Source organism: Heterodontus francisci, chromosome 46, assembly GCF_036365525.1.
Source record: "Heterodontus francisci isolate sHetFra1 chromosome 46, sHetFra1.hap1, whole genome shotgun sequence".
Lineage (NCBI taxonomy): Eukaryota > Metazoa > Chordata > Chondrichthyes > Heterodontiformes > Heterodontidae > Heterodontus > Heterodontus francisci.
The window spans coordinates 21317033-21344138 of record NC_090416.1 but is presented as its reverse complement, the minus strand read 5'-3'; the positions used below and the strand labels follow the sequence as shown (position 1 = coordinate 21344138).

General features: G+C 44.3%; 1 protein-coding gene across 1 annotated transcript in view; it reads left to right on the top strand.

Moving 5' to 3' along the window:
• Nucleotides 1–437: 437 nt before the first annotated feature.
• The window catches only part of LOC137356946 (mucin-1-like), a 58830-nt gene continuing 32161 nt past the window's right edge, over nt 438–27106 (top strand). Inside the window, exon 1 of the mRNA XM_068022827.1 lies at nt 438–577. Within this exon, the coding sequence (XP_067878928.1) occupies nt 520–577 (58 nt within the window). The 5' untranslated portion in view covers nt 438–519. The remainder of the gene's footprint in view (nt 578–27106) is intronic.

Below are 27106 nucleotides of genomic sequence, written 5' to 3'. Positions count from 1 at the left end.
ATGGGTCTGCTCTAGATGTGCTTCCGTTTCAATGTGGGTCTGTCCAGATGCAGTTATGTCCCAGGTATAGGTCTGTGTCAGGCATGGTTCTGGTCAGGTGCGGTGGGTTTATTCCTGGCGTTGGTGAGGTATATTCCAATTTGGGCAGAGTCAGTTCTAGTTGTATAAAAGCAAAATACTGCAGATGCTGGAAATCTGAAATAAAAACAAGAAATGCTGATGAAGGGTCACTGACCTGAAACGTTAACTCTGCTTCTGTCTCCACAGATGCTGCCAGACCTGCTGAGGATTTCCAGCATTTCTTGTTTTTATTTCAATTCTAGATTGTGTTGGGGGGGGGGGGGGGGGTTATTCCAGGTGTGTTTAAAATTGGGTGGGGCTTGGCATCTCTTCCAGTGATAGGCGGGATCTCCAGGTGAACTGGTACCTGTTGCAGGCGGAGTCTCCTCAGTCTGTTTTGGAGCTTCTCTGTGAGCGCTGACGATCTTAAGCCACCTTTTTTTCTCCAATTGTTCTGTAATGGACCTGAGGCGCCTTTTCTTCGCTCGTCTGTTGTTGGGATTCTGCCTTGGAACAGGTGAGAGTTTAAAATCCTCCAAAGCAAACTGGCGAGCTAACAGGAATAAGACCACAATCTGGATCGGTGTGGACCCGGGGAAGCTTCACCCCTTCGGGGAGGACGGTGATTTCCCCGGGGGTACATCAAGTGTCGGCGGAAAGTTGGTTCCTAGAATTAGTTCACTAAAAATATGAAAGCAGCTTAATGTTAACGTGGACTTTAAGCAACGAGAGCAGAACAAAGAGGGGAGATTGGAATCAAGAAAAGGAGAGTGATATGGAAATATGAGATAAAGGGCAGAAGAGATCCTGGTTCTGAATCTTTAAACTGATGAGATTCCGGGAGCCGGAGCCTCTCGTTCTCTTCATGTTTCAGTAATTGCTCCTTCCGAATTGGCTTCGGACAAATCTGTGTAAAGTTTTGGCTCTTTGCCCTTTGTGTGATTTGCGTCCCTCATTGAATGGAGCGTGTTTGTCCGAAGCATTTAATATTCCATGACTTAGAGTTAGTACTGCTTTTAATTGCATACAGTGGTCACCTGCAACACTGCAGATTCTTGTTAAGGGTGTGGCGCAAATGGAGGTTACTGTTAACAATCCGTGTACAGTGTAGTGAATATGGGTTAAGTTGGGAACTGTGCTTTAAGCAGATTCCCAGTGCTTGAGAATGTACTGACTGAAACGTTTCTGATGTAATCTGTATTTGTGCTGAATTTCACTGCAGTTTCTTTATTGCCAACTTTGATTTTTGTACCTTGTTGCCTGAAGGCTATGAGTAAGAAAGAATGTAACGATATGGCTTTGGGCCCTTTCTGGTACCGGGACTAAATCATTATTCTTCACATGGGAGGATAAATGGGCACTGTTTATGGGCTACTCCACTATCAGTCAAATCTGATCCTGTCCGCATGCACACATTCTGCAGGGCCTGTGGATGGTGATAGAAACATAGAAAGTTTACAGCAGAGAAACAGGCCATTTGGCCCATCGTGTCCGCGCCGGCTGAAAAACAAAGAGCCACCCAGCCTGATCCCACTTTCCAGCATTTGGTCCATTGCCCTGCAGGTTACGGCACTTCAGGATCAGGAATGAAAATCAACTCATTCCTTTTGCCCTTCCATGCCTAGGGACGCCAAGTCCAGTTGCTGTTCACCATGTGCCCTCGCTGGGGCCCCAGAAGAAATGTCTAGGTTGCTGGCCATTGCTGACCATATCATCTGCTGCACCCACCCCCTCCAACATTTACAAGAGACTCTTCATCATGATTACACTATGCCTTTTAACAGATTGTCAATTTAAAAAAATCAAAATTGTCAAGATGATGAGAAAAGCCTATTTGCATAATGCCTTTATCTCCTTCTGAACATCTCAAGACAGACATTCAGGCTTTACTCCATTTACTGCATCTTTATTTTTCTTTTTGAATGGTCAAATGTGGTTTAAAGAAACTCTGATGTTTGGGGCGCAACAAATGAAAGTCAAAGTGTGTGGCCTCAGCTCTGTGTCATGCTGATTGTGCAAGCTTTTTAGTGCTCAGGTCTTTGCAAAAATAGAAATGGGATGACATAATTGCATCAACCATCTAAAATGTATTAAAAATCTTGCATCTGTGCACACTTCCTGTCTAAAAACTATCTTCTAATTGTCACATTTTTACCATTATAAATTCCAGTGTCCATATTTGTAATGGAAACTGCCTTTGTAATCACACTGCAATTACACCCTCCAGCAGTGTTGTCATCTCAGTTTTGTATCTTCCAGCTCCTCAGCCTGTCCTGCCAAACTTCTCTGCTTCGACAAATTTTACTTTTTTGCTTCCAAAATTGAAATTTCTGTTATTTGACTATCCATTATTTATGGTTGGGTTTAAACCGAGGACAGAAATGTAAGATTAGAATATGGGGCTGAATTATGTATCCATGCTCAGTCTAGTTATTACTTGCTCTCTAACCTCACTTGGTCTTGATCCCATGTGCAATTCCAATGAAGAATTGTGGGCTGAAAATTGTATAATGTATAGAATCTTGGAAACATAATTTTAACAGAATCACAGAATTGCTACAGCACAGAAGGAGGTAATTCAGTCCATCATGTCTGCACTGGCTCTCTGCTGGAGCAATTTACCGAGTGCCACTCACCTGCCTTCTCCCTGTAGCCCTGCACATTCTTCCTTTTCAGATAACAATCCAATTCCCTCTTGAATGCCTCAATTGAACCTGCCTCCACCACAGTATCAGGGAGTACGTTTCAGATCCCAACCGCTCACTGCATGAAAAAGTTCTTCCTCATGTCGCCATTGCTTCTTTTGCCAATTACCTTAAATCTGTGCCCTCTTGTTCTCAATCCTTCCACCAATAGGAACAGTCTTTCCCTATTTACTCTGTCCAGACCCCTCATTATTTTGAACACCTCTATCAAATCTCCTCTCAATCTTCTCCAAAGAAAACTGTCCCAACTGCTCCAATCTATCCATGTAACTGAAGTTTCTAATCCTTGGAACCATTCTTGTGAATCTTTTCTTCACTCTCTCTAATGCCGTCACATCTTTCCCAAAGTGTGGCACCCAGAACTGGGCACAATGCTCCAGTTGAGGCCGAGCCAGTGTTTTATACAAGTTTAATATATCTTCCTTGTTTTTGTATTCTTGCCCCTATTAAGGGAGTCTACGTTACTGTATGCTCTATTAACTGCTCTCTCAACCAGTCCTTCCACCTTCAATGTTTTATGCACATATATACCCAGGTGCCTCTGCTCCTGCACCCACTTTAGAATTGTATCCTTTATATTGTCACTCAGCATTCTTCCAACCAAAATGAATCACTTCACACTTCCCTGTGTTAAATTTCATCTGTCACTTGTCCGCCCATTCCGCTAACCTATTTATGTCCTTTTGAAGTTTAACACGATCCTCCTCACAGTTCACAATGCTTCTAAGTTTCGTATCATCTGCAAATTTTGAGACTGTGCCCTGTATACCAAGGTCTGGATCATTTAATATATATCAGGAAGAGCAAGGGTCCTAACATTGATCACTGGTGAACTCCACTACAAACTTTCCTCCAGTTTGAAAAACATCCAAGAACCACTACTCTGTTTCCTGTCACTCAGTCAGTTTTGTATCAGTGTTGCTACTGTTCCTTTTATTCCATGAGTTATAACTTTGTTTACAAGTCTGTTATGCGGCACTTTATCAAATGCCTTTTGGAAGTCCATGTACACCACATCAACAGCATTACCCTATCAACCCTCCCTGTTACCTCATCAAAAAGCTCCAAGTTAATAAAAAAACTATTTACCCTTAACAAATCCGTGCTGACTTTGCTTAATTAATGTGCATTTGCCCAGGTGACAATTAATTATGTCCTGAATTATTGCTTCGAAAAGCTTCCCCACCATTGAAATTAAACTGACTGACCTGTAGTTGCTGGGCGTATCTTTACACCCTTTTTTAAACAAGGGTGTAACATTTGCAATTCTCCAGTCCTTTGGCACCACTCAGTCTAAGAAAGACTGGAAAATTATGGCCACTGCCTCTGCAATTTTCACTCTCACTTCCCTCTAACCTTGGATGCATCTCATCCGGTCCTGGTGCCTTATCAACTTTAAGTACTGCTAGCCTATCCAATACCTCCTCCTCATCAGTGATAAATGCTTCAAGCATCTGGATTACCTCCTCTTTCACCATGACTTGCACAGCATCTTCTTCCATGGTAAAGACAGATGCAAAATATTCATTTAATACCTCAGTCATGACCCCTGCCTCCATGCGTAAATCCCCTTTTTGGTCCCTAATCAGCTCACTCCTCCTTTTGCCACCTTTTTACAATAGTGGATGACTTTTGGATTCCCTTTTATTTGCATTTATATTGCACCTTTAACATCCCAAGGTGCTTCACAAGAACATTATCAAACATAATTTGGCACTGAGTTACATAAGGAGCTATTAGGACGTATGACTAAAATCTTGTTCAAAGAGGGAGGTTTTAAGAAATGTCTTAAAGGAGGAAAGAAGCGGAGAGGTTTCAGGATAAAATTCCAGAGTTTAGGGCCTAGGAAACTGAAGGAACAGCCACCAATGGTGTAGCAAACACTTGCTGACATAAGTCAATTACAAAGAAAGAACTTGCACTTATAGAGCGCCCAGGACACCCCAAAGCACTTCACAGCCAATGGAGTCCTTGCTGTTAGGTTATGCAAATATGGTAATGAATTTGTGCACAACAAGATCCCACAAACAGCAATGAAATGAATGTCAGTGTGATTGAGGGGGGGGGAGGGGGAGGGTTAATTCAAACTTGAAACTTCTCATATAATAGAAAAATACTGCGGATGCTGGAAATCTGAAATAAAAACAAAGTGCTGTAAATACTCAGCAAGTCTGGAAGTATCTGTGGAGAGAGAAACAGTTAACGATGCAGGTCTGTGACCTTTCATCAGAACTGGCAAAGGTTAGAAATGTAATAGGCTTTGAGCAAGTGAAAGGGGGGGGGGGGGGGGGGGTGGGGGAGGAAGAAGAGCAAAAGGGAAAGAGATTAAATGACAGATGTCATGAAACATAGGCAAAAGGAGTGCTAATAGTTGTAGTAAAAGACAAAGCATTAGTCCAGAGAGAGTGTTAATGTCAGAATAATGAATAGCTCTGTCCAAAAGCACAAACATGAAAAACAAGTTTAAGACAGGCATATGGTTAAAAAATAAAACATAAAAAGGCAGCCATGCTCTGAAGTTGTTGCAATTAATGTCGAGTCCAGAAGGCTGTACAGTGCCGAATCGGAAGATGAGGCGCTGTTCCTCGAGCTTGTGAAAATTCTCAATGTTCAGTTGCAGCCCAGAGATCTGTATCTGAATTTGATACTTCATACCCTTCTCCCAAAGCTCAGCAACTTGTAAAGGGCCAGTGTCACTATTACCAGTTAGAGCTGGTCTCATCTGATCCAAAACATGGCGCTCCAAAGTTTTAATTAAACCAGGATGAAATTACTGAATAAACCAGGTTGCAGAACTTCTTGGAACGATGGTGTTAAGTGTGATAAATGATGTGGGTTCTCAGCAGTGACCCTGAGTCAGCAGATCAGAGTGAGATCACAGGCCAGCTCCTTCTCTCTGCTCAATCATTAACCAGGACAGTTCTCCCCCTCCACTCTCCCTGCCATTTCCATTCCCACCATATGCACTGAATAAATCTTGTCCCTTTGGTTAAAGATTCCCATTTCTAGCTGTTGCTATGACAACAGCTGCGTCTCTGGAGTGATCTTTCTGTGTTGAGTCTGAGGGACCAGGTAAAAGCTGGTAATGTTTTCCAGCAGGTGCCGGGCACTCAGCGCAAAACCACATCTCCATTCGAACCTGTTGTTATTTTTCCACCTAGGTAGAGTTGCAGGTTTTTTTTTAAACGAATGGGCGACTAGATCCAGGTCTTGGGAAGTGACTGTTAAATATATTTTTAGTCTGAGTTCGGCAATAGTGCCTTGTGTTTTTTGTTCCATTTAGAAGTCATTTGCAGTTGACTAGGAAACAAATGGTCAAGTGCCCCCTTATAAAGAGGTCCAAAAAAGTTACAATCTCCCTGAGATGGGGAAGGAGATGCTGAACTCAATAATGCAAATTGATTTCAATCTTTTATTCCAATTTCAAACCGCCACAACTTGCAATGATAAAGCACCTTTAATGTAATAAAAGTCCCACGGCACTTCACCTGAACATTGTCAGACAAAAGTCGCCATTGAGCCAAAGGAGACAGTAGAACAGGCAACCACAAAATTGGTCAAAGACAGAAAGGTTTATGGAGGGCATTCCAGAGCTTAGGGCCTAGATGATCGAAGGCAAGTCTGCCAGTGGTGGTGTGAAAGAAATTGGGAATGCAGAGTTGGAGAGAACACAGTTTTTGGAAGGTTGTAGGGCTGGAGGAGGTTACAGAGATGCAGAGGAACAACGTCATGTAAGAATTTGAATAGTTCTGGATGGCTTGCCATGAACTTCCAGTCTTTCCTAGACATGGAGGAGGTGCCAGAGGATTGGATAGGCAAATGTGACACCCTTATTCAAGAAAGGGTTTAAGAACATTGCTAGTAACTACAGGTTTTAAGAAAGCCTTGGACAAAGTACCACATGGCTGTTTACCAAAATTGATGGAATTGGAGGGTCAGTGTCAGCGAGTCGTGGTAAATGGTAATTTTTCAAACTGGAGGATGGTAGACCTGTATTCCCAAAGGTTCAATGCTAGGACCACTGATTGTTTTTGATACACTTAAATGACTTGGATATTGGAATATAGAGTAAAATTTCAAAATTTGCTGAAGATACCAAACTTGAAGGTATGGCAGTGAGGATGATACCAATTAACTGCAACAGGGCATAGATGGGCTAACAGAATGGGCAGAAAGTGACAGATGGAATTTAATACAGAGAAAAGTGAGGTGATGCATTTTGGCAAAAGGAATAAGGAGAGGCGATATAGACTTAATGGAACAGTTCTAAAGAATGTACAAGGACAGAGGGATCTGGGGTTCATGTGCATAGATCTTTAAAAGCTGGCAGGACATATTAAGAGAGTAGTTAGCAAAGTATATGGGATATTGGGCTGCATAAATAGAGGTATTGAGTACAAAAGTAGGGAGGTTACGTTGAACCTTTATAAAGCTCTGGTTTGACCACAACTAGAGTATTTTGTCCAGTTATGGTCACCACTCTTTAGGAAAGATGTGAGGGTCCTTGAGAGGATGCAGAGGAGATTTACCAGAATGGTTCCAGAGATGAGGTATTTTAGCTACAAGGTTTGGTTGGAGAAGCTGGGGTTGTTCTCTTTGGAGCAAAGGAGAATGAGGGGAGATTTGATGGAAGTGTACAAGATTCTGACTGGTTTGGATAGGATAGACAAAGAAAAACTATACCCTTTAAGATGATGGTACACAGACTAGGGGACAACAGATTTAAGGTTTTGGTAAAGAGACACAGGGGGGTTGAAAGGAAAAACTTTACGCAGAAAATAGTACTGACCTGGAACTTGCTGCCTATGTGGTTGATGGAAGCAGAGACAATGAATGATGTTAAAAGGAAATTTGATGTGCACTTGCGGGAAATAAACTTAGAGCTACAGGGAGAGAGCCGGGGAATTTTGTGTGTCTTCACAGTCAAAGACACAACTTCCATACCAGAAATAGTCAGCAACCTAGGGGCTAAAAAGAAAGAAGAAATTAAGGAAATTCATATCAGCAGAGAAAAAGTATTGGTGAAACTTAAGGGACTCAAATCTCAAATCTCCAGATCTAAGGCCTACACCCTAGGGTTTTAAAAGAGATAATGGATGTGCTAGCTACAATTTTCCAAAATTCCTTAGATCCAGGAACAGTCCCATCATATTGGAAGTTGGCAGATGTTTTACTGCTTTTCAAGAAAGGAGGGAGAGAGAAAACAGGGAACTACAAGCAGTTAGCCGAACATCAGTCATTGGGAAAGTGTTAGAATCTATTATTAAGGAAGTCTTAACAATGCACTTAGAAAAGCACAATACGATTAGAACAGGTCAACATGATTTTACTAAAGGGAAATCCTGTTTGACAAATTTATTTGAGTTTTTTAAGGATCTAACTAGTAGGGTAGATAAAGGGGAACCAGTAGATAATGTAGTACACCTGGATTTCCAAAAGGCATTTGATAAGGTGCCTCACAAAAGGTTAATAGGCAAGAAAAGGACTCATGGAGTTGGAGGTAATATATTAGCATGGATAGATGATTGGTTAACAGACAGGAAGCAATGAGTGGCCATAAACGGGGCATTTTCAAATTGGCAGGCAATAAAGAGTGGAATGCTGTAAGGATCAGTGCTGGGGCCTCAGCTATTTACAATCTATATTCATGATTTGAATGAAGAGACAGAGAGTAATGTATTCCTAAGTTTGCTGATGATACAAAAGTAGGTGGAAAGGTAAGAACAAAGAACAGTACAGCACAGGAACAGGCCATTCGGCCCTCCAAGCCTGTGTCGATCTTGATGCCTGCCGAACCTAACACCTTCTGCACTTTCGGGGCCCATATCCCTCTATTCCCTTCCTATTCATGTATTTGTCAAGATGTCTCTTAAACGTCGCTATCGTATCTGCTTCCAACACCTCCCCTGGCAGCAAGTTGCAGGCACTCACCACCCTCTGTGTAAAATAACTTGCCTCGCACATCCCCTTTAAACTTTGTCCCTCGCACCTTAAACCTATGTCCCCTAGTAACTGACTCTTCCACCCTGGGAAAAAGCTTCTGACTATCTACTCTGTCCATGCCGCTCATAACTTTGTAAACCTCTATCATGTCGCCCCTCCACCTCCGTCGTTCCAGTGAAAACAATCCGAGTTTTTAAGCTGTGGGGAGGATACAGAGAGGCTGCAAAGAGATACAGAAAGATTAAATGAGTGGGCAACAAGATGGCAGATGAAGTATAATGTAGGGAAGTGTGAACTTATTCACTTTGGTCGTTCAAAAAAAAAAGCAGAATATTTTTTAAAAGTTGTGAAACTGGTAAGTGTTGATTTTCAGAGAGACTTGGGGGTACTCGTACAAGGAATGCACAAAGTTAATATGCAGGTACAGCAAGCAATTCGGAAGGCATATGGCATGTTGGCCTTTATTGCAAGAGGATTGGAGTACAGGAATAAGGATGTATTGCTATAATTGTACAGGATTTTGGTGAGACTACATATGGAGTAATGTGTGCAGTTTGGGTCTCCACATTTTAGGAAGGATATACTTGCATTGGAGGCAGTACAGCAAAGGTTCACTAGATTGGCGCCTGGGATAAGAGGATTGTCTGATTTTGAGAGGGAGTTCCGAAGAAGGGTCACTGACCCGAAACGTTAACTCTGCTTCTCTTTCCACAGATGCTGCCAGACCTGCTGAGTGAATCCAGCATTTCTTGTTTTTGTTTCAGATTTCCAGCATCCGCAGTATTTTGCTTTTATCTAAGTAAATTGGGCCTGTGTTCTCTGGAGTTTAGAAGAATGAGAGGTGATCTGATTGAAACATTTCTAAAGGGGCTGGACAGGGTAGACAATGAGAGATTATTCCCACAGGTTAGGGAATCTAAAACACAGGGGCACAGTCTCAGGATAAGGGGCCGATCATTTAGGACTGAGATGAGGAGAAATTACTTCACTCAAAGAGTAGTTCTTTGGCCTCCTTATCTCGAGAGACAATGGATAAGCGCCTGGAGGTGGTCAGTGGTTTGTGAAGCAGCGCCTGGAGTGGCTATAAAGGCCAATTCTAGAGTGACGGGCTCTTCCACAGGTGCTGCAGAGAAATTTGTTTGTCGGGGCTGTTGCACAGTTGGCTCTCCCCTTGCGCCTCTGTCTTTTTTCCTGCCAACTACTAAGTCTCTTCGACTCGCCACATTTTAGCCCCGTCTTTATGGCTGCCCGCCAGCTCTGGCGAAGGCTGGCAACTGACTCCCACGACTTGTGATCAATGTCACAGGATTTCATGTCGCGTTTGCAGACGCCTTTAAAGCGGAGACATGGACGGCCGGTGGGTCTGATACCAGTGGCGAGCTCGCTGTACAATGTGTCTTTGGGGATCCTGCCATCTTCCATGCGGCTCACATGGCCAAGCCATCTCAAGCGCCGCTGACTCAGTAGTGTGTACAAGCTGGGGATGTTGGCCGCCTCGAGGACTTCTGTGTTGGAGATACGGTCCTGCCACCTGATGCCAAGTATTCTCCGGAGGCAGCGAAGATGGAATGAATTGAGATGTCGCTCTTGGCTGACATACGTTGTCCAGGCCTCGCTGCTATAGAGCAAGGTACTGAGGACACAGGCCTGATACACTCGGACTTTTGTGTTCCGTGTCACTGCGCCATTTTCCCACACTCTCTTGGCCAGTCTGGACATAGCAGTGGAAGCCTTTCCCATGCGCTTGTTGATTTCTGCATCGAGAGACAGGTTACTGGTGATAGTTGAGCCTAGGTAGGTGAACTCTTGAACCACTTCCAGAGCGTGGTCGCCAATATTGATGGATGGAGCATTTCTGACGTCCTGCCCCATGATGTTCGATTTCTTGAGGCTGATGGTTAGGCCAAATTCATTGCAGGCAGCTGCAAACCTGTCGATGAGACTCTGCAGGCACTCTTCAGTGTGAGATGTTAAAGCAGCATCGTCAGCAAAGAGGAGTTCCCCGATGAGGACTTTCCGTACTTTGGATTTCGCTCTTAGACGGGCAAGGTTGAACAACCTGCCCCCTGATCTTGTGTGGAGGAAAATTCCTTCTTCAGAGGACTTGAACGCATGTGAAAGCAGCAGGGAGAAGAAAATCCCAAAAAGTGTGGGTGCCCTGTTTCACGCCACTCAGGATAGGAAAGGGCTCTGATGAGGAGCCACCATGTTGAATTGTGCCTTTCATATTGTCATGGAATGAGGTGATGATACTTAGTAGCTTTGGTGGGCATCCAATCTTTTCTAGTAGTCTGAAGAGACCACATCTGCTGACGAGGTCAAAGGCACTACTCAAAGAGTAGTGAATCTTTGAAATTCTCTACCCCAGAGAATTGTGGATGCTTCATCATTGAATATATTTAAGGCTGGGATAGACAAAGTTTTGGTCTCTCAGGTAATCAAGGGATATGGCGAGTGGGCAGGAAAGTGGAGTTGAATCCTAAGATCAGCCGTAATCATTTTGAATGGCGGAGCATGCTCAATAGGCCATGTGATCTACTCCTGCTCCTATTTTTCTTGTGTTCCTGTGGGTGATGCTCCTTACTGTCATCGCCTGTCTAGGCTAAAGCACAAGAATTAGCAGTATATTCCAGAGGATGCCTGTTAAACAGGCTGGGGGAGGCTGGCTCAATAAAGCTTGTAATGTTTCTTTGGGGGGGAAGCAGGGTGAACAGTCCTGGCAGCCAAGGACAGGGGGAGAAGGTTTTGGGATATTTCTATGAACTGATTGCAATGCGGCAGCAGAGCTCAGTGTGTCATGTTTCCTTCGTGTTTTTTTTATCCACAACTTTTGTTTATTCTTGACCTGCGCAGTGGTTAGCACCGCAGCCTCACAGCTCCAGCGACCTGGGTTCGGTTCTGGGTACTGCCTGTGCAAGTTCTCCCTGTGACCGCGTGGGTTTCTGCTGGGTGCTCCGGTTTCCTCCCACAGCCAAAGACTTGCAGGTTGATAGGTAAATTGATCATTGTAGGTAGGTGGTAGGAGAAGTGAGGGAAGGTGGGGATGTGGTAGGGAGTATGGGATTAATGTAGGATTAGTATAAATGGGTGGCTGATGGTCGGCACAGACTCAGTGGGCCGAAGGGCCTGTTTCAGTGCTGTAGCTCTCTATGACCCTATGATGCCATTTAACATTTATTTTGCATCAGAGCGCAGGATCTGATTTCCTGCAGGCTACACAACCGCCTCTCAGGTGACAAAAGCTTCACCTATGCAAAGCAGAGTTGTAATCTTACTGAAAGAGGTGAAAGGGTGAGGGAGTGAAGTCTAAATCAGGGAGTGTTGTGCTCAGGACTAAGAGTATCACAGTCTGTGACAGACAAGGCACTCTGAACATCTGATGTAATTTTTTCCTTGGTTACAGGTTTTCATGGTGAAAGCAGTTTAATTTGAGTAAGACAATTTTTTTTACAGTTTAAACCACATTGAATTTTCTCTGAAAAGAGCAGTTGTTACCTTAATAAAGAGGCGTTCTTAAGAACTGGCAGGCCTCAATATTTCAGGCAAAGTACTCTGTCTGTCATCTGGAGAAATGACTGGAACAGGTGGAAGAGGTAGGTTTATATATGGTGGAACATGGCAATGTGGGTGAGATCTTACTGCTGATGGGGCATTACACATTCTTGCTCTTGCTACTGTTGGTTGGCTAGTTGTGTTTCGTGATAGGTCGGTACATGCTATTGTTCATGCTGCTGATTGGTCAGCTGTTGTATCTCGTGGTAGGTTGATACATACTATTGTTCTTGCTGGGGTATGTTGGCTGCAGAACCTCAGACTTGTCTACATCAGAGAAACAGGCCGCAGCCTACACACCGTCTCAAGGAACACCAAGCTTGCTTCAAACAGTGAATGGGACAAGTCAGCTGTCATCAAGCACGCTCAACTCAATAACCTCCAAATCGAATGGTTCAAATGCAAACTCACCTCATTTATCACACAGTGGTATACAAGACGCGTCAGGGAGGATATGCAGATCTACCAACACCACACTGCCCAAGACAGTGGCCTGCTCATCATTGTTTTCTGGCTATGCCAAGCCTGCGCCAATCTTGATGCCTGCCTAAACTAAAACCTTCTGCACTTCCGGGGTCCGTATCCCTCTATTCCCATCCTATTCATGTATTTGTCAAGATGCCTCTTAAACGTCTCTATGGTACCTGCTTCCACCACCTCCCCCGGCAACAAGTTCCAGGCACTCACCACCCTCTGTGTAAAGTACTTGCCTCGCACATCCCCTCTAGACTTTGCCCCTCTCCCCTAAACCTATGTCTCCAAATTTTAAATTGGAGAAAACCGGATTTGAACTGGGACAAAGCCGTGTGCTTATGGAGTGAAGATCTCTCCTGGAACTGAAGTAAGAATTACCTCTTCTCCTGTCTGCCTGCTTTCATCTCTTTCCCATGGAACTGAATCTCGTAACAATGTTTACGAAGAATACTGGGCCCCAAAGAAACGCAAGACCATATCTTCAATCAAGGACTACAAGTGAGCTTGAGAAACAGTAACAAGAGATAACTCAGTTTGAGGCAAACTGACCTGAAACGTTAACTCTGCTTCTCTCTCCACAGATGCTGCCAGACCTGCTGAGTATTTCCAGCATTTCTTGTTTTTATTTCAGATTTCCAGCATCTGTAGTATTTTGCTTTTATTATATTGCCCTGTTCTACTTATCTTTATTTCTGCTCTTTTCTGTCCATATTTGCATGTGTGTATCATGTGTGCATGCTAGCGTGGGCGCGTTGTATATACGTAGGCGTTAACCGTATTAGAGTTTAAGTTTATGGTTTAATAAATTTGATCTTTGTTAAACTACAGAAAGCCTGTTTGTACTCATTTCTTTGCCTTATAATTGGAAAGTTGTGAACAAGGATTCACAAAGGGAGAGCTCAAAATACAGTGTGTTTAAAAATAAAATCCTGTTACAATAAGACCAGGCAAAGATAGTAACAGACCCCTAGACACCTTTCGCATCTGGTCGTAACACAGGACATAGGTCTTCCTCAATATTCTGATTCAGATATTTATAAAGGCCACTGAATTTCATAAAGCCACAGAATGATGCTGCATAGAATAAGGCCATTCAGGTGATTGTGCCTCTGCTGGCTCTTTGGTAAAAGTATCCAATTAATCTGGCTTCCCCCCAACCCCATCCTTTCCTAAGCCTACTACATTTTTCCCTTCAAGTATGTATCCAATTCCCTTTTGGAAGTTTTTTAATATTCTTTCATGGGATGTGGGCGTCACTGGCAAGGCCAGCATTTATTACCCATCCCTAATTGCCCTTGAGAAGGTGGTGGTGAGCTGCCTTATTTTATTTATTTAGAGATACAGCACTGAAACAGGCCCTTCGGTCCACCGAGTCTGTGCCGACCAAGAACCACCCATTTATACGAACACTACAGTAATCCCATATTCCCTACCAACTACCTACACTAGGGGCAATTTACAATAGCCAATTTACCTATCACCTGCAAGTCTTTGGCGGTGGGAGGAAACCGGAGCACCCGGCGAAAACCCACGCGGTCACAGGGAGAACTTGCAAACTCCACACAGGCAGTACCCAGAATTTAACCTGGGTCGCTGGAGCTGTGAGGCTGCGGTGCTAACCACTGCGCCACCTTCTTGAACCGCTGCAGTCCATCTGATGTGGGTACGCCCACAGTGCTGTTGGGGAGGGAGATCCAGGATTTTGATCCAGCAACAGTGAAGGAATGGTGATATATTTCCAAGTCAGGATAGTGTATGCCTTCGAGGGGAACTTGCAGATGGTGGTGTTTTGATACAGTTGTTTAGGGCGTTGGTGAGACCACATCTGAAGTACTGTGTACTGTTACTTAAGAAAGGATATAAGTGTATTCGAAGCAGTTTAGAGAAGATTCACTTGATTGATTCCTGGGATGAAAGGGTTATCTTATGAGGAAAGGTTGGACAGGTTGGGTCTGTATCTATTGGAGTTTAGAAGAATGAGACATTATTGAAACATATAAGATCCTGAGGGGACTTGACAGGGTGGATGCTGAGAAGATGTTTCCCCTTGCGGAGGGACTAGAACTAGGGGATACAGTTTAAAAATAAGGTGTCTCCCATTTAAAGTGGAGAGGAGAAAAAAAATTTTCTCTGAGGGGTGTTAGCCTGTAGAATTCTCTTCCTCAGAGAGCAGAGGAGACCGGGTCATTTAATATTTTTAAGGCAGAGTTAGATAGATTTGTGATTGATAAGAGAGTCAAAGGTTATGGCAGGTAGACAGGAAAGTAGAGTTGCCTACTCCTGCTCCGAATTCAAATGTTCCTATTTTCCAACGTGTCCGCAGCCCTTGTCCTTCTATGTGAAAGAGGTTGCAGGTTTGGAAGGTGCTGTTGAAGGAGGCGTGGTGAGTTGCTGCCGTGCATCTTGTAGATGGTACACACTGCTGCCACTGTGCATCGGTAGTGGAGGGAGTGAATGTTGAAGGTAGTGGATGGGGTGCCAATCAAGCAGACTACTTTGTCCTGGATGGTGTTGATCTTCCTGAGTGTTGGAGCTGGCCACACCCATCCAGGCAAGTGGCGAGTACTCCATCACACTCCTGACTTGTGCCTTGTTGATGTTGGACAGGCTTTGGGTAGTCAGGAGGTGATTTACTCACTGCAGAATTCCCAGCCTCTGACCTCTTGTAGACACAGTATTTATATGGCTGCTCTAGTTCAGTTTCTAGTCAATGGCAACTCCCAGGATGTTGATGGTGGGGGATTCAGTGATGGTAATGCCACAGGACATCAAAGGGGAGATGGTTAGATTCTCTCTTGTTTGAAATGGTCATTGCCTGGCACCTGGGTAGCGTGAATGTTACTTGCCACTTATCAGCCCAAGCCTGAATGGTGTCCAGGTCTTACTGCATATGGACACTGACTACTCCCAGCATCTGAGGTACAATCATCAGTAAACATCCCCACTTCTGACCTTTATGATGGAGGGAAGGTCATTAATGAAGCAGCTGAAGATGGTTGGGCCTAGGACACTCCCAAGGAACTCCTGCAGTAGTCTCCTGGGGCTGAGATGATTGGCCTCCAACAACCACAACCATCTTCCTTTTGTGCTAGGTATGACTCCAACAAGTGGTGAGTTTTCCCCGATTCCGATTGACTTCTAGTTGGCTAGGGCTCCTTGATGCCAGAATCGGTCAAATGGTGCTTTGATATCAAGGGCAATCACTCTCACCTCACCTCTTGAATTCAGTTCTTCTGTCCATGTTTGGACCAAGGCTGTAATGAGGTCAGCAGCTGAGTGGCACTGGTGGAACTCAAACTGAGCATCAGTGAGCAGGTTGTTGCTGTTTAAGTGGCACTTGATGGCAGTGTCGACGAGACCTTCCATCACTTTGCTGGTGATTGAGAGTAGAATGATGGGGCAGTAATCCCTATTTAGGGATGGACAATAAATGCTGCCCTAGCCATCGACGCCCACATCCCATGAACTAATAAAAAAAAATTGGATTTGACCTACCTTTTGTGGACAGGACATACCTGGACAATTCATATTGTCAAGTAGATGCCAGTGTTGTAGCTGTACTGGAACAGCGTGACTAGGGGCTTGGCTAGTTGTGCAGCACAAGTCTTCAGTACTACTGCCGGGGTGTTGTCAGGACCCAGAGCCTTTGCAGTACCCTGTGCCTTCAGCTGTTTCTTTATATGACATGGAGTGAATCGAATTGGCTGAAGACTGGCATCTGTGATGCTGGGGGCCTCAGAAGGCAGCCGAAATGGATAATCCACCGGCACTTCTGGCCGCAGATGGTCGCAAATGCTTCAGCCTTTTTCTTTTGCACTGACATTCTTGGCTCTCCCATCATTGAGGATGGGGATATTTGTGGAGCCGCCCCCTCTGGTTAGTTGTTTAATTGTCCATCACCATTCACGACTGCATGTGGCAGGACTGCAGAGCTTTGATCTAATCCATTGGTTGTAGGATCGCTTAGCTCTGTCTATTGCATGCTGCTTCCACTGTTTGGCACGCAAGTAATCCTGTGTTGTAGCTTCACCAGGTTGACACCTCATTTTTAGGTTTGTTTGGTGCTGCTCCTGGTATGCTCTCCTGCACTCATATTGAACCAGGGTTGATCCCTTGGCTTGATGGTAACGGTAGAGTGAGGGCATTGAGGTTACAAATTTGGCTGAATACAATTCTGCTGCTGCTGATGGTCCACAGCAACTCATGGATGCTCAGTTTTGAGCTACCAGATCTGTTCTGAATCTATCCCATTTAGTATGGCAATAGTGCCACATAACATGATGGAGGGTACCCTCAGTCTGAATACGGTACTTTGTTTTCACAAGGATTGTGCGGTGGTCACTCCTACCAATACTGTCATGGACAGTTGCATCTGCAACAGGTAGATTGGTGAGCACAAAGTCTAGTAGGTTTTTCCCTCTTATTCATTCCTTCACCACCTGCCGTAGGCCCAGTCTGGCAGACATGTCCTTCAGGACTTGACCAGCCCAGTCAGTAGTGGTCTGGCAGATAGGTCCTTCAGGACTTGGCCAGCTCGGTCAGTAGTGGTGCTACCAAGCCACATTGAAGTCCCCTAACTAGAGTACATTCTGTGCCTTTGCCACCCTCAGTACTTCTTTCAAGTGATGTTCAACATGGAGGAATATTGATTCATCAGCTGAGGAAGAACTGTAGGTGGTAATCAGCAGTAGGTTTCCTTTCCCATGTTTAACCTGATGCCATGAGACTTCATGGGGTCTGCAGTCAATGTTGAGGACTCCCTGGGCAACTCCCTCACGACTGTATAACATTGTGCCGTCACCTTCGGTGAATCTGTCCTGCTGGTGGCACAGGACATATCCAGGAATGGTGATGGTAGTGTCTGTGACATTGGACGTAAGGCATGTTTCCGTGAGTATGACGACGTGAGGCTATTGCTTGATTAATCTGTGGGACAGTTCTCCCAATTTTGGCACACGCCCCCACATGTTAGTAAGGAGGACTTTGTAGAGTCGACAGGGCTGGTTTTGCTGCTGTTGTTATTTCTGGTGCCTGGATCGATGCTGGGTGTACCGTCAGGGTTTATTCCCTTTCAACTTTTGCGTAGCCGGTTTGTACTTGCTAGGCTATTTCAGAGGACTGTTAAGAGTCAACCACAATTGCTGTGGGTCTGGAGTCACATGTAGGCCAGACCAGGTAAGGACAGCAGATTTCCCAGAAGGGTTTTTGTAACAGTCGAAGGTAGTTTCATTACTGAGACTAACTTTCAATTCCAGATTTTTATTAACTAATTAAATTTAAATTCCACCAGCTACTGTGGTGGGATTTGAACCCGTATCCCCAGAATATTAGCCTGGGTCAGTGACATTACCGCTATGCCAACATCTTCCCCCTAGAAACAATTTCTCCTTATTAACTCTTTCAAAACCGTTCATGATTTTGAGCACCTTAACTAAATCTCCTCTTAACCTTCTCTGCTCTAAGCAGAACATCCCCAGTCCACTATAGAGCCAAGAATCCTGCATTTGTTTTAAACAGACACCTTCAACTTGTCCTGCCACTTTCAAAGATTTGTGAACTTGCACCTCCAGGTCTCTCTGTTCCTGCACCCCCTTTAAGATCCTACTATTTAGTTTATATTGCCTTTTCCTATTCTTTCTGCCAAAATATATCACTTTCCATTTGTCTATTTTAAATTTCAACTGTCAAATGTCTTCCCATTTCACAGTCTGTGTCCTCTTGATGTCTATTACTGTCCTACTCAGGAGGAGATCGCTGGGGCCCTGGCAGAGATTTTTGTATCATCGTTAGCCTCTGGTGAGGTACCGGAAAACTGGAGGATAGCTAATGTTGTGCCTTTATTTAAGAAGGGCAGCAGGGATAAGCCAGGGAACTACAGGTCGGTGAGCCTTACATCAGTGGTGGGAAAGTTATTGGAAGGGATTCTGAGAGACAGGATTTATATGCATTTGGAAAGGCAAGGTCTGATTAGGGATAGTCAGCATGGCTTTGTACGTGGGAAATCATGTCTTACGAATTTGATTGAGTTTTTCGAGGAGGTGACCAAGAGGATTGACTAGGACAGGGTGATGGATGTTGTCTACATGGACTTTAGAAAGGCCTTTGACAAGGTCCCGCATGGTAGGTTGGTCCGGAAGTTTCGAACACATGGAATCCAGGGTGAGCTAGCAAATTGGATACAAAATTGGCTTGGTGATAGGAGGCAGAGGGTGGTAGTGGAGGGTTGTTTTTCAGATTGGAGGCCAGTGACTAGTGGTGTGCCGCAGGGATCGTGCTGGACCCTCTGTTGTTTGTCATCTATATTAATGACTTGGATGTGAATGTAAGGGGCATGATTAGTAAGTTTGCAGATGACACCAAAATTGGTGGTATAGTGGACAGTGAAGAAGGTTGTCTAAGGTTACAACAGGATATAGATCAACTGGGAAAGTGGGCAAGGGAGTGGCAAATGGAATTTAATGCAGACATATGTGAAGTGATGCATTTTGGGAAGTTAAACCAGGGTAGGACATATACTGTGAATGGCAGGGCCCTGGGGAGTGTTGTTGAGCAGAGAGACCTTGGGGTGCAAGTACATAGTTCCCTGAAAGTGGCAACAAAGACAGGGTGGTGAAGAAGGCTTATGGACTTCATCGGCCGAGGCATTGAGTACAAGAGTTGGGACGTCATGTTACACTTGTACATAACGTTGGTTAGGCCGCATTTGGAGTACTCTGTGCAGTTCTGGTCGGTGCACTACACGAAAGATGTGATTAAGCTAGAGAGGGTGCAGAAAAGATTCACAAGGATGTTGCCTGGTTTGGAGGGCTTGAGTTATAAAGAGAGATTGGATAGGCTGGGTCTGTTTTCCCTGGAGCGAAGGAGGCTGAGAGGGGACATGATAGAGGTATGTAAAATGATGAGAGGCATAGATAGGGTAGATACCCAGAGTTTGTTTCCCATGGTAGGGGTGACTAAAACTAGAGGGCATGGATTTAAGGTGACAGGGAGGAGGTTTAAAGGGGATCAAAGGGGTAAATTTTTCACACAAAGAATAGTGGGTATCTGGAATGAGCTGCCTGAGGAGGTGGTGGAGGCAGGAACAGTAGCAACATTTAAGACTCATCTGGACAGGTACTTGAATGAGCAAGGCATAGAGGGATATGGAATTAATGCAGGCAGGTGGGATTAGTATAGATAGGCATTATGGTCGGCATGGACGCGGTGGGCCGAAGGGCCTGTTTCTATGCTGTACGACTCTATGACTCTATTAATTGTTTCATATCTATCTGAGATTCATATCACCTGCCATCTTTGAAATTATGCCCTGTATATCCAAATACAGCACATTAATATATACCAAAAAGAGAAGTGGTCCTAAGCAACGTCTGGGGAATGCCACTGTACACTCTCCTTCAGTCTGAAAAGTAACCACTGTATACTGTTATGACCGACCGCTCCAGTCAATTCTGATTGTGGTTGGAGAAGTGCACTGTTAATTCAATCCCGTCCCTCCACAGATCGCCTAACATATCATTTTAAACTTTCCAAATTAAAGAAAGACCCAGCCAAATTGTACCATCCATTAACCTCCAAATGAGGCTAACCAAACCAGATGTCTTTAAATCAATAAATTAACTGTTTAATTAGAAAAACTAAATTCTTAAATACTATGAAGATATAAACAACATTTAAAATAGAAAATATTAGAGTCCTTGCATAGCATGCTGCTGCCGGACATAGAACAGTCCAAGGTTGCTTGAAGTCCTCACAGCCGTCCGATGGGGGAAAAAAAGGTTCTTCAACAGTGGAACAGTCCGTAGTCCAGTTCAGAAGTCAAAATTGTTGCTCCTTCTCTTGCGATGAATTTCTACAATAACTTGCAAATACTTTTTAATGAATCAATTTGGTTTTACAATTTTTGAGGGATAAAAGATTTATTTGGTTGAGGGAAGGGCAGGATTGGCAGCTAAATGTTCCAGGCTTTAGAAGCTTCAGGCGGGATAGAGGGGGATGTAAAAGGGGTGGGGGAGTTGCATTACTGGTTAAGGAGAATATCACAGCTGTACTGCGGGAGGACACCTCAGAGAGGTCATGCAGCAAGGCAATATGGGTGGAGCTCAGTAATAGGAAGGGTGCAGTCACGATGTTGGGGGTTTACTACAGGCCTACTAAAGGTAGAGGAGCAGATATGTATACAGATTTTGGAAAGATGTAAATGTAACAGTGTAGTGGTGGGTGATTTTAACTTCCCCAATATTGACTGGGACTCACTTAGTTCTCAGGGCTTGGATGGGGCAGAATTTGTGAGGTGCATCCAGGAGGGCTTCTTGAAACAGTATGTAGATAGTCCAATAGGGATGGGGCCATTCTGGACCTGGTATTGGGGAATGAGCCTGGCCAGGTGGTCGAAGTTTCAGTGGGGGAGCATTTCGGGAGCAGTTACCATAATTCCATAAGTTTTAAGGTACTTGTGGATAAGGATAAGAGTAGTCCTCGGGTGAAGGTGCTAAATTGGGGGAAGGTTAATTATAAGAATATTAGGCAGGAACTGAAGAATTTAGATTGGGGGCGGCTGTTTGAGGGTAAATCAACATCTGACATGTGGGAGTCTTTTAAACGTCAGCTGATTAGAATCCAGGACCAGCATGTTCCTGTGAGGAAGAAGGATAAGTTTGGCAAGTATCGGGAAGCTTGGATAACACGGCATATTACGGGATATTGTGAGCCTAGTCAAAAAGAAAAAGGAAGCATTTGTAAGGGCTGGAAGGCTAGGAACAGACGAAGCACTTGAGGAATATAAAGACAGTAGGAAGGAACTTAAGCAAGGAGTTAGGAGGGCTAAAAGGGGTCATGAAAAGTCATTGGCAAACAGGATTAAGGAAAATCCCAAGGCTTTTTATACATTTATAAAGAGAAAGAGGGTAACCAGGGAAAGGGTTGGCCCACTCAAGGACAGAGATGGGAATCTATGCGTGGAGCCAGAGGAAATGGGTGAGGTGCTAAATGAGTACTTTGCATCAGTATTCACCAAGGAGAAGGACTTGGTGGATGATGAGCCTAGGGAAGGGAGTGCAGATAGTCTCAGTCATCTCATTATCAAAAAGGAGGAGGTGTTGGGTGTCTTGCAAAGCATTAAGGTAGATAAGTCCCCAGGGCCTGATGGGATCTACCCTAGAATACTGAGGGAGGCAAGGGAAGAAATTGCTGGGGCTTTGACAGAAATCTTTGCATCCTCATTGGCTACAGGTGAGGTCCCAGAGGACTGGAGAATAGCCAGTGTTGTTCCTTTGTTTAAGAAGGGTGGCAAGGATAATCCAGGAAATTATAGGCCGGTGAGCCTTACGTCAGTGGTAGGGAAACTATTAGAGAGGATTCTTCGGGACAGGATTTACTCCCATTTGGAAACAAACGAACTTATTAGCGAGAGACAGCATGATTTTGTGAAGGGGAGGTCGTGTCTTACTAATTTGATTGAGTTTTTTGAGGAAGTGACGAAGATGATTGATGAGGGAAGGGCGGTGGATGTTGTCTATATGGACTTCAGTAAAGCCTTTGACAAGGTCCCGCATGGCAGACTGGTGCAAAAGGTGAAGTCACACGGGATCAAAGGTGAGCTGGCAAAATGGATACAGAACTGGCTCAGTCACAGAAGACAGAGGGTAACAGTGGATGGGTGTTTTTCTGAATGGAGGGATGTGACTAGTGGTGTTCCGCAGGGATCAGTGCTGGGACCTTTGCTGTTTGTAGTATATGTAAATGATTTGGAGGAAAATGTAGCTGGTCTGATTAGTAAGTTTGCGGACGACACAAAGGTTGGTGGAGTTGCGGATAATGATGAGGATTGTCAGAGGATACAGCAGGATATAGATCGGTTGGAGACTTGGGCGGAGAAATGGCAGATGGAGTTTAATTTGGACAAATGTGAGGTAATGCATTTTGGAAGGTCTAATGCAGGTGGGAGGTATACAGTAAATGGCAGAACCCTTAGGAGTATTGACAGGCAGAGAGATCTGGGCGTAAAGGTCCACAGGTTACTGAAAGTGGCAACGCAGGTGGATAAGGTAGTCAAGAAGGCATACGGCATGCTTGCCTTCATCGGTCGGGGCATAGAGTAGAAAAATTGGCAAGTCATGCTGCAGCTGTACAGAACCTTAGTTCGGCCACACTTAGAATATTGCGTGCAATTCTGGTCGCCACAATATCAGAAGGACGTGAAGGCTTTGGAGAGGGTACAGGAGAGGTTTACCAGGATGTTGCCTGGTCTGGAGGGCATTAGCTATGAGGAGAGGTTGGAAAAACTCGCAGTTTTCACTGGAACAACGGAGGTGGAGGGGCGACATGATAGAGGTTTACAAAGTTATGAGCGGCATGGGCAGAGTGGATAGTCAGAAGCTTTTTCCCAGGGTGGAAGAGTCAGTTACTAGGGGACATAAGTTTAAGGTGCAAGGGGCAAAGTTTAGAGGGGATGTGCGAGGCAAGTTTTTTACACAGAGGGTGGTGAGTGCCTGGATCTTGCTGCCAGGGGAGGTGGTGGAAGCAGATACGATAGCGACGTTTAAGAGACATCTTGACAAATATATGAATAGGAAGGGAATAGAGGGATATGGGCCCCGGAAGTGCAGAAGGTTTTAATTTAGGCAGGCATCAAGATCGGCGCAGGCTTGGAGGGCCGAATGGCCTGTTCCTGTGCTGTCATGTTCTTTGTTCTTTGTTCACAGTTTAACTTCCCTTCCTTCAGTTTAAATTATCAGAGATCTCTGTTTTGGCTTGACTTTTTTGAATTTTGAGTTAGAATAATTAAACAGACTAAATCCTCTTCCTTCAGTTTAAAATGGTGTAAGAGCGCTCCTTTTAGGTGCTAACACACAGCTGTCTGTCTGTGTCTTCTGTTCGAACAGTCTGTCTCAACTAAAAAGCCAATATAAAAGATAATTGCAACATCGTATATCTGGTTCTGGGTCTCTGAATGACTGTTGCCAGGTAACCAGGATGCATTCTTTGAAGCTGATTGGTTCCCTCTCCATATGGTTGTATCCAATGGCAACCAAAATGCACTTTCTCTAACTCCTGAGGCTTGCTGGCTCTTAAAGCAGTACGGCTCCTTTTCCAGCCTTAAAGGCTCACTGCATATTTCCCAGAAAAACGTCAGGATCATGACGATACCCTCCTTCAGTATAAAGAGAAACCACTGTATACTCTCCTTCAGTCTGAAAAGCAAATATTCACCACACTGGGGGGTGCAGTGGTTAGCACCGCAGCCTCACAGCTCCAGCGACCCAGGTTTGGTTCTGGGTACTGCCTGTGTGGAGTTTGCAAGTTCTCCCTGTGACCGCGTGGGTTTCCGCCGGGTGCTCTGGTTTCCTCCCACAGCCAAAGACTTGCAGGTTGATCGGCAAATTGGTCATTGTAAATTGCCCCTAGTGTAGGTAGGAGAATTGAGGGAAGGTGTGGATGTGGTAGGGAATATAGGACTAATGTAGGATTAGTATAAATGGGTGGTTGATGGTCAGCACAGACTCGTTGGGCTGAAGGGCTTGTTTCAGTGCTGTATGACTCTACTACAACTTGTCCATGTATAACACCTTTAACAGAATAAAACCTGAACTTCACAGGGTTATAAAGCGAAATTAGGCTCTCTGCTTTTTGTCCCTTAGCCAATTTGTATCCATGCAGCCACTATCCCTTTAATCCCATGGGTTTCAATTTTGCTAACAAGTTTGTTATGTGGTACTTTTGCCACAAATGCCATTTGGTTACAACCTCAGTGAGATTCTTCATGTGAAAAATACCAGATATGAACCCCCAGAACAATTTAAACAATTATGCAAGTTTTCATGTTTTAAGACTTTCATTATAACAACAAAACTAAAAGAAATCCCCATTAACTAAATAGTACTTTGTCAGGAGCTTATACCCCAGATTACAAATAAAGTATTTTCTTTACTTATTCGGATATTTGAAAACCTCACATCACATTTATAAGTTATATGGTCCTTTTATGATGGTGAAATCCTTTGCGGTTAAAAGTCCCAAACTCCTCGCAGTTGAAACGGGTGGGATCTCCCAGACCGTTTCAACAATCAATGTCCTCTTTGCTGACTTCTCCGAGGAATTCTGACCTGGATGTCCGTGAATAAGGCGATTCCTGGTGACACTGCTGGCTTTTTAATTTCTCTGCAAGCTTGAACTTTCACAACAGGTTCAAGATGGGCAATAAATGCTGGCCTAGCCAGCGACGCCCACATCCCATGAAGGAATGAAAAAAGGTGTTTTCAGCCTTTCGCTCTCAGGCTTCCAAGAGCAGATGTTTCTCCTCTCTCTGTCTTGAGGCGGCCACCACTGGTTGTCTTTCTTACAGCCTGCTCTTAGGCTGCAACCGCTGGGTTCCCTTCTTACAGCCTGCCTGCCTTCAGAAAATCTGTTACATTTATCTGGACTCAAATATCAATAGCTTAATGTTCTGCTCCAATATGCAAAGTCCAGAAGTGTGGTTTCACAGAGCCACCCGGGCTTTCCATTGTTCCCAGGTGTTAACAGCTGCTTGGTACATTTGCATCTTCAGAATCACTGACTCCTTTTTTCCGACCTGAAAGTCCAGGAGAGTGTAACTCATTGTTCTTCAGGTGTTATTGCTTTTTCAAAAAGAAGTCTTTGGTCTGTGTCCTCTGTTGTCCCGATAACTAAGATTTCTGTCTTAATAAAAACAAAATACTGCAGATGCTGGAAATCTGAAATAAAAACAAGAAATGCTGGAAATACTCAGCAGGTCTGGCAGCATCTGTGGAGAGAGAAGCAGAGTTAACATTTCAGGTCAGTGACCCTTCATCAGAACGATGAAGATTTTTGTCTTGTCCTTTAGCAGAATGTATGTGAGGTCACCTAACCTTCTGGACTCCAACGTAAACTTTTAGAAATCACAATTTTAAAAATATAATCATGTTACAAAGTCTAGTTTTCATCACACTTTTACACTAACATGATCATCCCTAGATAGAGAAGATGTTTCCTCTTCTGGGGGAGACTAAAACTAGGGGACACAGTTTAAGTATAAGGGGTCTCCCTTTTGAGACGGAGACGAGGAGCAATCTTTTCTCTGAGCGTCGTTAGTCTGGGAATTCTGTTCCCCAGAAAGCACTGCAGCTGGATCATTGAATTTATTCAAGGCCGAGTTAGCTAGATTTTTGATAGACAAGTGTGCCCAGGGTTATGGGGGGCAGACAGGAAAGTGGAATTGAAACCACATCCTTGATTTAATCGAATGGCAGAGCAGGCTCAATGGGCTGAATGGCCTACTCCTGCATCCTGTGTTCCTATGTTCAGTAAAGAACTCAATCAAGTTAGTCAAACAGGATTTACCTTTAACAGATCTGTACTGACTTATTTGTTAGCCCATACTTTTCCAACTGCCAATGAATTTGGACCCAAATTATTATCTCTAGACATTACCCCACCATTGACATTAGACTGACTGGCCTGTAGTTGCTGGGTTTTAGCTCTCCTTTTTTTTAAACAGGGGTGTAACATTTGCAACCTCCGGTCCTCTGGCACCGCTCCCATATCCAAAGAGGATTGAAAGATCGTGGCCAGAGCCTCTGCAATTTCCTCCCTTACTTCTCTAGGATGCGCCTCATCCAGACTGGGTGACTTTTCTATTGTGGACTGCCAACCTTTCAAGTACCTCAGCTTTATTTTTATCCTATCCAATATGACTGCTGCCTCCTCTTTTACTGTGACAGTGGCAGAATCCTCTTCTCTAGTAAAGACAGAAATAAAGTACTCATTTAATATTTCTGCCATGCTCTCTGCCTTCACACGGAGATCTCCTTTTTGAGATCTCCCTTGTACTTTCTATATTCAGCTTGGTTCTCTACTATATTATGAATCTTACAATTGTCATAATATTCAAATATTATCAAATTACTAATTACAATTTGAGGTTGACGCTGAGCTGGTGTTTTTGGCCTTGGCACCTGTTGCCAAGCTGCTGTAGCCACTGGTCATTGTGCTAGAGCGGCAATGTCTACAGCAAGCTTGTGCAGCTCCTGGTCAATCAGGGCTGTCTTGCGTACACTTGCTGTGGATTGTATGTCGTTGTTCATTCCAGGGCACAGCCCTCACATTCTAGCTCCCAAACTGAAAGGTTACCTTGCTTTGTTTATTGCATAGTCTAGGCATGTTTTTAGGAGGTGCAGACTTGCCTAGTATCTACACCCCCTCTTGACCTGGTAGGCTGGTGTGCAGAGGAAAGACGAAAGCCTATACGTCTGAGGCCTATTCAGTTGCAGGAGTTGCCGGAAGGTGCTAACTTGAGGGAAACACCAATTGCCTATTGGGACTCCACTCCAGATTCTGTTGGGTTCACTCCCGTTAAAACCACAGAAAACATTAGA